Source organism: Dasypus novemcinctus, chromosome 8 (assembly GCF_030445035.2).
Source record: "Dasypus novemcinctus isolate mDasNov1 chromosome 8, mDasNov1.1.hap2, whole genome shotgun sequence".
NCBI lineage: Eukaryota > Metazoa > Chordata > Mammalia > Cingulata > Dasypodidae > Dasypus > Dasypus novemcinctus.
The window spans coordinates 109,881,538-109,895,229 of record NC_080680.1 but is presented as its reverse complement, the minus strand read 5'-3'; the positions used below and the strand labels follow the sequence as shown (position 1 = coordinate 109,895,229).

The following is a 13,692-nucleotide window of genomic DNA, read 5'->3' as shown; positions in this document are numbered from 1 at the left end:
AGGGAATCAGAAATGCCACAATGCTCAGAGTCTCAAATTCTGAAAACCTCTTTGTACATTTCTAAATGTAACAGCTACCTTTGAGTTCTACTGACATAACAATAACAAAAATCGGGAAACGGACTTTGGCCCAGTGGTTAGGGCGTCCGTCTACCACATGGGAGGTCCGCGGTTCAAGCCCCGGGCCTCCTTGACCCGTGTGGAGCTGGCCCATGCGCAGTGCTGATGCGCGCAAGGAGTGCAGTGCCACACAGGGGTGTCCCCCGTGTAGGGGAGCCCCACGCGCAAGGAGTGCACCCATAAGGAGAGCCGCCCAGCACGAAGGAGGGAGCAGCCTGCCGAGGAATGGCGCCGCCCACACTTCCCGTGCCGCTGACGACAACAGAAGCGGACAAAGAAACAAGACGCAGCAAAAAGACACAGAAAACAGACAACCGGGGGAGGGGAGGGGAATTAAATAAATAAAAAAAAAATAAAAAATCTTTAAAAAAAAAAATAACAAAAATCAACTGCATTTTAGACTGTACACTTTTATAAATTTTTGGTTATATTAGGGTTTACATTTTAGACTATACACTTCTATAAATTTTTGGTGATATTTGACATGACCTGTATCCATCATTGCAGGATCATGCAGAACACTTCCATTGCCCCCCAGTTACCCCCACTTCCAACTATTCTATTCCTCTCTCCCCCTCTCCTCAGGGCCCACAGTGACAACCAAGCTTCACTGCTTGAAGGACAAGATTCATAGATACTTGCAACAATGCTGAGGGCTTGACACACTAGTCTGTCCTTCTCCATTGGGAGCCACCCATGCTCTCGAGAGACACCCTCCCCTCTGAGAACATCAGGCCTCCCCAGGTGGGGGCATAACATCCTCCCGCTCATTGTATGGGTCTCTACCCACTGGTATAACACATTATGACAAGATGAGCACTCACACACTCCCTAGAAGCCAGCCCAAGCTGCAACCTGTGCCAGATGCCCCCTGTCAAACACCTTAAACTAGTAACCCTTCCTTATTACATTTTCTAAAGAGTTTTCTAGACATTATAGTTTCAACCACATATCCAGCAATCTACCATGTTCACCTGCTCCTCCCCAACCTTCCCCCCAGTTCCTTGGACCATCTGACCCATATTCCCAAACCTAGCCCCCCTCAAGCCTGCAAAGCCCAACTCAATAGTATCCCTATGCCCCTGTCTTATCCCTTCACTGCACAACTACTTACCTCCACTTTATCACAGATTTCCCCCGTGTGGGCATTGGCTCACAACCTTCCTCGACCCCCCTATTTCCTGTAAGCCTATCTTCCAGTCTCTACCACTCTGAGACAGTTTGATTTGCTTAATTCATATCAGAAAGGTCATGTAATATTTGTTCTTCAATGGGAGCCTCTTATATTTTTTAATGTAAAATTTTGTGAGATCTATGTATCTTTAAAAAAAAAGATAAGAAAAATAGTGATACTTGAGTACCAATATAAATATATAAACAGAACAAAAATTTCATATTTTTTAATAAATAATATCACTTTATTAATATAAAAAATCAACTGCAGATATTCTGAGTCTTCCTATCTACAAGCCCATTAAGATTGTAAGATACCATAGAAAATCACATTCCCAACATGCTTTAGGGGTAGATGGCAACATTTTCTGACAATGATCTTTTAGGTCCTGATACACACACATCATTACTAATCAAATGGATGATGTTAATCTTCTAACACTGGGCAGTTCAAAAACTGAATTTTATTATATCATGAAAAATGCAGGCCAAAAAAAATACAGATGCAATACTCTCTTACAAGTATGTAAGCTTTCCCCACCTCACACATACCCCAGGAATTCACATGAGCTTTGCAAGCTTCACAGGGTTGCTGTCATAGCTAAGTGATATAGTAATTGTAAAATAAGGAAAGTGAGTGAATGTTTAATTCAGAGTGCAAAGAATATCTAACAGAAATAATCCCTTTGCCTGGGTCTGCCAGGCAAACTCCTCTACATCATTTTCTATGGAATTCCAGGATCAACTTCACCTTGAATTCTTTCCTAATGTTGCCTACTCAGAATACAGCACTCCCATAGCACCTTAAATATTTTATTTACCACTCTATATATTTATTTACTTAATTATCTCTCATTATCTATTACAATGAGAGCTCCTGAGAGCAGGGCCCATATTTTAATTGATCTTTACATACCTATTCCCTAGAAGAGGGCCTAGTAGACAATACATGTTTGTTAACAAAATGAACTATTATTGCAAGCTCACATTGGATCTTAGCTAGAAAAATAAATGTCTCTGACAGGCAGAATGTGGAACTTTCGTATCATAACTACCTTATAACAAATATCCCTTTCAATGGGACTCATTAAATCACATCGAATTTCAGACTACAAAGGTATATTTCTACTGTTATTAGGCAACCTGCAAATTCTCAATCCAGTATAAGAAGTGTGTTTCATTTACTCATTCAAAAAAATATCTGGTGTTTACTATGTTCCAGGCACAGGTCTAGTTGCTGGGATGTAAGACAAAGCCCTGCCATCATGGGACATCCATAAAGATTCTCCAAGAGACTCATGAGGTAGCAATGAGAGGAAGAGAGATTAAACATGCTTTTCCTCCTATAGAAGTGGGAGCTTATCCCAGACTAAATGATTCATAGGTAGTCACGCTGTAATGTTGGGACTGCAAAAGAAGAACAATAATATTTCATGATACCATCCACTTGGCCTTTTCTTTCATATATACCAAACATGGTTCTTCACTGCTCAAAGGGAAACAGAATGGTGTCCTACATGATGGCTGGAATGGAATAGGACTTAGGCAATACCAGCCCATCTGAAGGAGCTGATGACACAGTTTAACAGATATGGACAAAGTGACCTGTTCCATTCCAAAATGCGCCCAACACCACTTAACCATCTCCAGAGAGTTTCCAGGTTAAACCTGTCATCTCCTGGAGCTCTAATAGGACTTTTCATATACAGGGCTTTGGTTCTGCAAACAAGGTACAGACAACTCTACAGTAAAGCCCTATCTTTGGAAAAGCAAAGGCCGCTCAGCTGGCCTGTTAATTAAAGCCAGCAGCTGAGGAAACACAAGAAACATTTATAGTTTGCCATAGAAATGAAGTGCCACTTCAATCACCAAACCCACTATGGTAAGCACACTAGTGTGTGCGTGTGTATATGTGTTTCTGTCTGTCAGAATGAAAGGGGGAGATGAAAGCATATGTGGGAAAAGGGCTAAAAGTGATGACAATACCTGCTGCCATTTATTGATTTCTAAAGAGCCAAGCACTGTGCTAATGCTTTACACAAAGCAGCTCATCTATGCCCCACAATCACTTGATGAGGAAGGCCTTAATATACTTATTAATTTTGAAATTGAGGCTCAGAGAGGTTAAATAATTTTTCTCAGAGTGTGTTACTACTCATTGAGGAGTCAAACTTCAATTTCAGGCCCGAGTTACTCCAAATCTAAGTTCTCAACCCCTAGCAACAATGATTCCCAGTGGTCACCATGGTTCATTGAAGGGATCTTTGCATCATTTATCACCTTTAATGATAAGGGCAGATGACTCTGGAACATTCATATTTGAACTGACAAGCGTTTCATCGAGACAAGGTCTGAATCAGTCTCATCCAAACTAAATTAAGAAAGAGCTTCATGTTCCAGCTGCTCTGTCCACACTTCAGAAGCAACTCTGTCAGGCTAATGTGGTATTTTTGGTTTTTGTTTCTGTTTAAAAGTTTCTTCTGAGTAAAAATATTTGAATGGAGATGAGCAACAAAAGGGTATAAAGAGCTGGTGTTGAAAGTTGTTTTCCCTTTTGACGGGGCACAGGACTCAGTGTCTGAGTAGCCCTGTGGAGCTCCTGCGGGGTGCCTGCTCCTGACCACTGTCCAGAAGGCCAGGCCAAGTGAGCAGCTGCTCGAACAATCAAGGCTCTCATGAGTACTCTCTCAGGTTCTACCTCACAGAGGCCTTCACTGGTGCTTGAGGAGACTTGGGTAGCTTTGGTCCCTTTTTTGGAGCAACAGGATGTGCAGCTGGTCACCTGTGGTCAGGAATAAGAGCCTTATGTCCACTCCTTTTCCCCAGCAACAGGACCAGCTGGGAAGCCTTCCCTTCCTGCCACACAGCTCTCCACAGGCCAGTAAAGCCAGAAAATTTGTTTCTTTGAGAATATCCTCTATAAATGTGCGACTCTCTTTAACAGGGGTGTTTTCGTTTCCTGGGCTGCTCAAGCAAATACCATGCAATGGGTTGGATTAAACAGTGAGAATTTGTTAGCTCACAGTTGTGAGGCTAAGAGAAGGTCCACATCAAGACCTCATCAAGGTGACGCGTTCTTCCTGAAGACTGTGGCATTCTGGGATGGGCTGCCAGTTATCCTTGGTCCTCAGCACAAATGACACATGGCAATGCACATGGTGGCCTTTCCTGGCCTCTCTGGTCTCTTCCAGGTTCCATCAAATTTCAACTTCTTACTTCCCAGGGCTTTCTCTCTGTCTCAACTTCATTGCCTTTATATAGGACACTAGTGAAAGGATTAAGGCCCATCCTTATTGAAGTGGGCCATACCTTAACTGAAGCAACCTCATCAAAAGGTCCTACTGACAACTGGTTCACACCCACAGGAATGGATTAAGTTTAAGAACATGTTTTTCTGGGGGTACATACAGCTCTTAACCACCACCGGGGAATATAACATTAAAAGCGAATTATTTAAGAAGCTGATGTACCATTTATAGCAGGAAGAATTAGAGTCCCTTATTTTTGCTCCAGTTCCATTTCTAAGTTTAACACAGAAAATTCTACATGGCTGATCCACAGTAGTTACTGTCCTTATAATTTTATTTATTTAGAGTTTTGTTTGTTATTCTACAATCTTGGAAATCAAGTTGGCCATTCTACAGATACAGGCATAAAGAAATTAACACACCGAGAAAGTGTGTTAGCGAAAACGAAAAGACTTTCCCAGAATTTCCCCCTTAATGAAAAAGTGAAGGGTAGATCACAGAGGTGTCGTAACTTCCTGTCTCAATGAATGTTAAGTGGGAAAGCACACATGCATATGCATACACACACGGTAAAAGACAAATTTTAAAAATGCAAACTGAATGAAAAAGAGTAACACAATTCTGCTAAGAAATCTAAGTAGACACCAATATTTGTAAAAGCTACATAATGTGCAAGCAATTCAGTTTCAGATGGCTTTTGTCAAACTTCATTGCAGAGATTACCAGTTGGTTATAGTAAGGTCAAATTCAAGGGGACCCTTTCCGTGGGAGCCAGTTACCTCTGCAGCCACAATGTGTATGCCTAATCCTGGCCAGCCACTTAAATACATGTTGATATTCACAAGGAAGAAAATGACAGACAGTGTAGATAGAACAGAATGAGCTGAAGGGCATATGCAGTGAAAAGAACACCTCAATGAAGTCCGGAAACCTGCATTCTGGTTTGGGCCACCAGATAACAGTGACCTAAATTTCTCACTTGGGGGTTTCAGTTTATTTGTTTGTAAGATGAGGGGGTTTGGGGTGGTGTGAATTCTATGGACCCATTCAGCCCTAACATTCTAAATCTGGACAGATTCAGGTCTTTTAAAAAAAGTCCTTCTTTACCACCGCAAACAGAGGAGCAAGTCCAGAGATGCGCTCTGCATGTGCAAAGCCAACAGAGAACCTAGAAAGTATATAAATAAGGGCTACAAACAAAAGCAAGCAAAGTCCAGAAGCAGGATAAATATACATCATGCCACTGTCCCAACATCTCAGAGTGTCCATTTTCACTATCAAAAATTTCTCAGTTTGAGTGTTAAATTATATGGTCACCCTACCTACGAGGAATTGGTCTTCTTTTGGGAGAGGGAATCCTTCATCTCCCCATCTGTTTCTGTCCAAACTCCTTAGTATATTTGAAAGCTTTGGCCCTTTGGCCATAACTCCATCTGATATACCCACTATATGCTAATCACATTTGACTACTCCAAGTTCTGCAAAGATGACAATCACCGATTGTCCTATTTCTTGCCGTCTTCTCCATCCCCACCCAAGCCCTACATGAGGGCAAGCTCCTCCATATCCATCAAGACTCAACTCAGCATTGCCTCCCCTTACCTTAGAAGCCCTCCCTCCTCTCCACTCAGAGATTATTCTGTCAACATGAACTCAACTGTTTTGCAGCTCTTTCTTAGTCTCCTCTCTTACACTATAATCCCTATAAAGGATGAATTTTACCTTATTCGTTTTTGTTATTCCTTAGCACACATTTAGCACTTAACCACATGTTCATGGAATTAAACTGAAAAGTACATAAAGATTGTGGAGAGGATATTGCCAATAATCTTTTATCAGAGTTAACAAGAGAAAAAATAAAGGCTTACCCCTGTCTGGTCAGAGAGAATGAGGAACTTGACTGGATCTCAGAAGCACCCTGCCGGATGTTCTGATCACCACCAGTGAGGGAGCTACCTCTCTCAGATGGCATGTAGAAAGCCTGCGTCCTGCAGGCATGGCCTCCCACAATCCCACAGCCCAGTTCCAGATCTGCCACTTACCAAGAAATAATCTTGAGCAAGGTACTGACCCCATCTTAACTTGGCTCCCTCAATAGAAAATGGAGGAAACACATTTTCATCCTTGTTTTCAGATGAGACAGAAGGCACGGTGAGAAAATGGGGGAAACACATTTTCATCCTTGTTTTCAGGTGAGACAGAAGGCATGGTGAGAAATGGGTAATTGGGCATGAAGAGTAGTGCCAAATATGGACCCTGGCACACAGGAAATGAGGGACAATTGAGCTTCAATGGTGATCATTTCCAGCTGGAACTGGAACAGTGTCTCTCTCTCCTTTGCCTGAGAGCAAAGCCCCCACCTGGGTTTATATTGCTTTATGTCCTTCACTCTCTTCCAGGACTCAGATGCAAAAAAAAGAAAAAAAATCCCCACATTTTCTCTCACCACAGCTTGACCATTATTTTCCCTTTCCAAATCCTGGTCTTCCTTTTTTCTAATTAACCCCAACAGAAGCGTCATGGCAAAGAATAGAGCAGGAAAGGAACAGACTTAAAACCTAAGACAGACTGTGGTCAAATAAGGAAGCACTTCTTGACTGCCACTCTGATTCAACAGTGGAACAGGCTCAAAAGGAATTCTTGGTAAAACGTCAAGTAGAGAGAATTCCAGCCTCAGGAGGGACTGCATGACTTCATGCTGGGACAATGAGCCCTCAATTCAACCACACCTTGAACAAAACACTCCCTTAATCAGGGGCAGTCAGTTACTGATGCCCTGAACAACAAACAGTGGAAAAGGGCAGATGAAAGAAGAGTTAGGAGTGTCACTGCTATCCTCAGAAGCAAAAGGAGGAAAGGAATGCTCCTGGAAAGCTCTCTTCTGCCTGTCAGAAACAAAGCGCACCCAGGGCTAGGCTAACTCAATGGGAACAAATGGGGCCACAATGTTTCAATGTAATGGCACAGTGCTCTTCAAACTTTGTAACAAAATGCAGCATGTGCTGGGGGTGGTTTTTATTGCCGGGAATCAGTATAGCATGGAGGTGAGATGCATGGGCTCTGAAACAGTAGTGCTCAAGACTGAATCCCAGCTCCTGTACTTACCAGCTATGTGATCTTGGAGAAGTTATCTAACCTCTCTCTACCTCAGGTTATCCCTCTGTAAAATTATAACGAATAGATATGTACCTATACTGTATAGGTTGTGATTTACAAATACTAATTTCCAAGGTGCTTTGAGTAGTGCCGGGCATATGATCAATGCAACACAAGTGTTTGACAAATAAAAATAAATATTAAGAGCAATACTCCCCCAAGAGCAGCTTAGATACAATCTCATGCTTAAACACTGCTACTGGTATTACCATCATAAATCTCAAAGGTATTTTCATTTTTAATTTGACTCCTAGAAATTCAGCTTATTGACCAACAAGTCCTTCTCTTTATCTTGAATAATGAACAGGTCTAAAACCCAAAGGCTATTTTGAGGTGGTAAAAACTCAAACTGAAGATTTTACATGCAGTTAATTGAACTATAATCATTCCCAGAATAAATAAAGTAAAACACACACGATATATATTGACTATCCATTGTAGCCAGTTACTGTACCAGCTGTTGCATTTGGATTGGAAGGCATGGAGTGTGGTAGGAGTATATCCAGCCTGGGCTGGCTGGCAGATGACTAAAGAAAAAGGCATTTTCCTTAGTGAATTCACTTGGACTCTGGTCCTCATCACTGAAGGCTGAGAAACTTGATTTTGCCATCACATTCATTCATTCAACAACTATTTATTGAGCCTCTACTTTGTGCCAGATACTGTGGCAAGCAAAGGGGAGGAAAAGGGCAACAAACACAGTCCCTGCCTGCCCTCACAAAGTTGGCAGTCTGCCAAGAAGACAGATATTCAAAACCAAATGCACACAAACTAAAGTTAAAAAAAACACACAGATTGTCAATAGCCTAATTTACAAGAGAAGAGTAATTGCCAAGCAGACCAGTCAATTCATGTTCCTCAAAACCAAGCCATCCTCTCCTGGGAATCAGACCAATATAGGGATGGACATTTATAATCCAAGCAGGAAAGTATGTTGTATGAATGGCATCAAGCATCACCTTCCTACAACATCAGACAAGTTGAGCTTGACAACTAGGACATCCTGCTTCAATCATTCTGGCCACATCCCACAAACATCTGATTGTTTAGGATTGTGAATTCCCTACTCTAATCTTTCCATCCCTGACCATAAGCCATGTTCTTACTGCCTCTCTCAAAAAGGCTACAACCCATTCGTTTAATTTCTGCTTCCTGTATTTCCATCCTGCCTTTACCAAATTTCTTCACCTCTCACCAGTGAGTTTTCCATGTTCTATAATAAAACTTCTTCCATCACGCATCCATAGAAATCATGTTATTTGTTCCAGAGAGAGAGTTAATCACAGTCAGTCTTTGTGGAGTCCACTAGTTTAAATCTCAAAGGCTGACATTATCATGGTTCTTTTCAGGTGTGGGGTTGGTGTGTGGGGGGTGGGGAAGGCATTTAGGGCAGATATACACTCAAACTATTGCTTCATAAACCCTCAAAATACTTAGTTCATTTAATATTCAAAACAACCCAATGAGGCCCAAAAGTCAATTGTACATGAATCATTAAGAATACTGCGCATTAGACCTACTATAAAGGTCAAAAATCAAAACGGGAACTTGGCGGGTTCACAGTTCAAATTCATAGTCATTTATTGCTGGTGGTTCTGTGAACTTGAAGCAGCACTTGATGTAATAATAGAAAAGTCACATCCATATCAAAGAGTTAGCAAACATTCAGACCATCAATAAACAAACATTTGAGCAAACACAGAAGTAAAATATGGCATGTTATTTAATTTGATACAAGAACAGCATCCCTGGCAGACTAAGATGTGTTCCATCCATATCATAAGCAATGTATTTAATTCACTAGGTCCTTGTGGCACAGGTAAGCTCAACAAAGTTTTTGTTGATAATTAACCATATAGAGAAACCATTTTTGCACTTCTAAACTTCCTTGGATGGAAAAAGACTATCTCACATTTGATGGTGGGGCTCCAGTAAGGAAATTATCTCTGAGTGTGCCAGGTAGTCAAAAGCATGACTTCAGCTGGGTCAGCGACTTCAAGATCTACTTCTCATTCTTATATATCTAAAAATGGGTCACGCTAAGTATATCCATAAATTATCTCCGTAATGCATTTACCCTAACCCAAAATGAGTAAGAGCACTGAATCAACCAGGATGCTAATTTATCTAGTGATAATTAGAGTTCTACCTCTTTCCAGTGTAGAAAATTAATATTACCTCCTAGAGTTTCAGAGAAGCCATATGATTCCAGCCTGTCACACTCAACACTGCTTTACAAATTGGCGCAAGAGAATTATAGGAACTTTTTGCTGAATTTGCAAAGAAAAAGATGAAAAGATAAAATATTTAGAAAGGATTAAAAACAGATGACCAAACATTAACCTGAATATAGATATCTATGGAGATTATATAATTCAATAGGATAATTATTTAAACAGATTTTCAGGGGGTGAATCTATAAAATAGGCATTTGCTTTAAGCTCTAGGACAAAGTTCTAGATCTGATCTGTCATGGTTATATCTCCAGGGGTGAGTACAGGGCCTGGAACTTATTAGTTTCTCATTAACTATTTGCTGAGGTATACCAATGAATGAATGAATATATTCCTCTTGACTGTTACCTTGAAGTTTTTATTCAGGAAAAATATACTTATTAAAAGGCAAGAGTTATCTGAGTCTACATAAAGAATAGAATCTTGCTTTTCACCACACAGTATGAATTAACTTCCTTTCCTATAAACCGAAAAATGATTCATTAAGACACCTGTTAGAGAATGCTATTAATTCCAATCTCCTATTTGCTGTGGTAAGTCTATATAAGACCTTGAAATACTGCCCAAGAATACACTAAGAAATATACAATGTGAAAAAATAACTTACTTAGAAACAAACTAATAAAAATAACTACAAATGAAAGCATATTTTTATTATATAAAAGCTCTCTCTATCTGAAAGTCAACAACACAGAGACTACAAGGCAAAATTCAACAATTTAGGCTATAGGGAAACATTTTAGAAGCTAAATGAATTTGATTGGTTTGCCTGTTATTTTCAAAACTAGATAGCCAAATTCTTTAGTTTATCATCATTTATACTTCACCACCGAGATATTACTCTAAAGCCAATTCTGTAATCGTAGATTTATATGCTTACATCTTCACAGATATTGGAAATAAAGGTACCTCATATCCCTGTAATACCTGCATATATAGTTGGCGAATATTCATATAATTTATTACCACTGTTATAACCTAGTGCAGATTATATTAAGACCCTGGGTGTCTGTCGAGTAAGTTACAGTCAAGACAATACTCACCAAGCACAATGACCACAGTCTTCAGAAGACTCATCATGGTATCCCGGTTCCGCCGGGGTCCGGAACTATGCCTAGACATTCTCATAGTCCTTTGGCGAACATAGCCAAAGATATGAGCATACAGAACTACCATCACCACAAATGTCACCAAGTTGAAAATGGCCCAAAAGACCAAGTAAGAGTCACTGTAGAGGGGTGCCATGTTGGAACAATTTTCAATATCACAGATACAGTTCCAGCCCACGCTGGGTATAGCACCCATAACAATGGCCATAGTCCAAATGACCACGATGACCACTACTACCCGCCGGTTGCTCATCCGTGTGTGCAGCTGCATGCGGAAAACTGTAATGTGCCTCTCAATTGCTATAGCCAGTAAGTTGGCCACAGATGCCGTCAGGCTGGTGTCAATGAGGCCCTGACGAAGGAGCCACGTGCTGACAGTCAGTCTCCGAGTATTGGGTCCTGTGTTGAACATTAGGTAGAAGTAGGCCAACCCAGCGAAGAAGTCTGCAGCAGCCAGATTAGCCATTAGGTAATAAATAGGAAAATGGAAGCGACGGTTGACGTAGATTGCCACCATGACCAGTAGGTTGGCCAACATGATGAAGATACAGACAGTGATTCCAAGTCCCATTACCAGCTTGCTGACTGTGTTCCACTCTGTAGCAAGATACTTTCCACTCCGGTTATAAAAGAAGGCAATAGACTCATTGTAGAAGCACTGTGGTTCATTCATGGCTGTGAACTAAAAGAGAAAGGAGGAAAGAAGATGAAACAAAATCAAAAAGAAAAAAAAAGAGAACAACCTCAGATCCAAATTTAAAGACAAACAGATAGCTAAGACTTCTATAGTGAATATGGCAGAAAAATAAAAGCAAAGAATTTGAAAACCTGATCCTGCATACTGTTCCTATTAAGTGAAACTCCAAAACTTCTCACAGTATTACTGCCCCTGGAGATTAAAGAAGACAGTTGGAGTTAAATAAATGACAAGGTCTGTGCTTGGTGGTTACACTTCATTGAAGTCTACTAGAAAAGCCACATGGGCCAGAAATCTTGCTTAAAATACATGAGACAGACACAAATTTCGCAGAACATTGCAATTGGAATATTTACCCTAGTGAAATATATTTTGACCTGTTATTTAGGGAATCTAGAGACATAGTTGGTTTATAGATAGGGTATTATTGACCTATTATTCTGTATTTCAATTCTCATATAGTGTGTTTGATCTGTAACAGACATTTTATAATGCAGGTTCCCACAAGGACCATCCGTCCCAACATTTCAAAGAGGTCACCATGCATCAAAGGTCTTTTGCCCAAAGCTAGCATTTGCCATTCAACATTCCTGTGGTCAGCACTGCCTACCCCCAAGACTCCTTATCCCCAGAATAGCCTTCATCAACCCATGAATGACATTTCAGGACTTTTTGCTTTGGGGAGAACAAAAGAAGTTAGTAACCTAATGTATCCTCCAAAAAGCAGTTTGGACTGCTTGGACACTTCTCTAAAGGAAGTAAAGTATACTTAGATTAGATGAAGTATAACTTTTAAAAGGTGGAGTGATAAATAATGCTTTACAATATGCGCACTTATTTTTCAATATCATTGTTTATAATGCATTTGGATCCAAAAAGGGTTGAGACAGATTATAATAGAGTAATATCAGTATTCAATAAAACTGTTAAAACACAATTAGAAAAATAAAAAGTAACATAAAGGTAAAACTAGAAATTATTCATCAAGTATAGTAAATCATCACTCTTCCTGAAGTCTTAAATTTCTTGGAGACTTTTAGAATTAGAATATATTTCTTGAGAACAGAATTCGTATTTTACCTTTTTCTTTCTCTCGTACTACTTTGAATAAATTACTTAGCAAACATGACCAATATAACTACTATTTTCAACCAAATATTCTACTTACTGAATAGCCTTGGGATGCATGTAAATGTTTACCAAACACTGGAAATTCCAAAACCAGGCAAACACTTCTTAAGGGATTAGTCTTCTGGGAGATCCAGACATCTAGGGCCTCCTTCCTCATTTGGGCTTTCATAGCTTTCACATCACGCATCTTTCATGACAGTTACCATGTTGAATAATTATTTATCTCTTTCCTGGTTTGTTTCTTAAAATGATCATCATCCAAGAGAAAAGACCTTGTTTTAACACCTTGTTTTCTTATGTACCATCCACAGTGCCTCATTCGTTGAAGATCCAATAGCCTAGCCTACAGTCTTACATTCCAGTCTAAATTTTGCCATTGCTCTGGGTAATAAATGCATCTAATTCTCTTGCCTCTCAGTTTCTTGACCTCATCTTGAAGAACTTTCTATGCCATTACAGCTCAGCTTCCTCCTCCCATAGTGACAAACTGGACACTGTAACAACCCAGAACTGGCTCTTCGCAGAATTAATTTATATGTAATAATTACTAATCATGACTTCCCATTTTTCTGCTTTCTCATTTGACCCCCAATACACCTGTTCTTTTAAGTCATCTATTTCCTGGATTCTTCTCTACTTTTTCTCAGTTTATTACCCTCCCCATCTTCCCCTTCTTATCCAGCCTACATTCCATAGTATACCATTTCAACCTCATTATTGCCAACACAGGAACACAATCACTTCTCATAGACATCAGAATTCATTATTTTTCTGGTTTATGAAGAGTTATACAGTACATATTCCATATTGAAATAAAATTCCCA

General features: G+C 40.0%; 1 protein-coding gene across 16 annotated transcripts in view; it reads right to left on the bottom strand.

Moving 5' to 3' along the window:
- The window catches only part of LPAR1 (lysophosphatidic acid receptor 1), a 410,361-nt gene that overhangs the window by 64,917 nt on the left and 331,752 nt on the right, over window positions 1-13,692 (bottom strand). For all 16 annotated transcript variants that reach the window (XM_071217066.1, XM_071217070.1, XM_071217069.1 and 13 more), the window contains one exon: window positions 10,975-11,722. In XM_071217066.1, coding sequence (XP_071073167.1) covers window positions 10,975-11,722 — 748 coding nt within the window. The remainder of the gene's footprint in view (window positions 1-10,974; window positions 11,723-13,692) is intronic.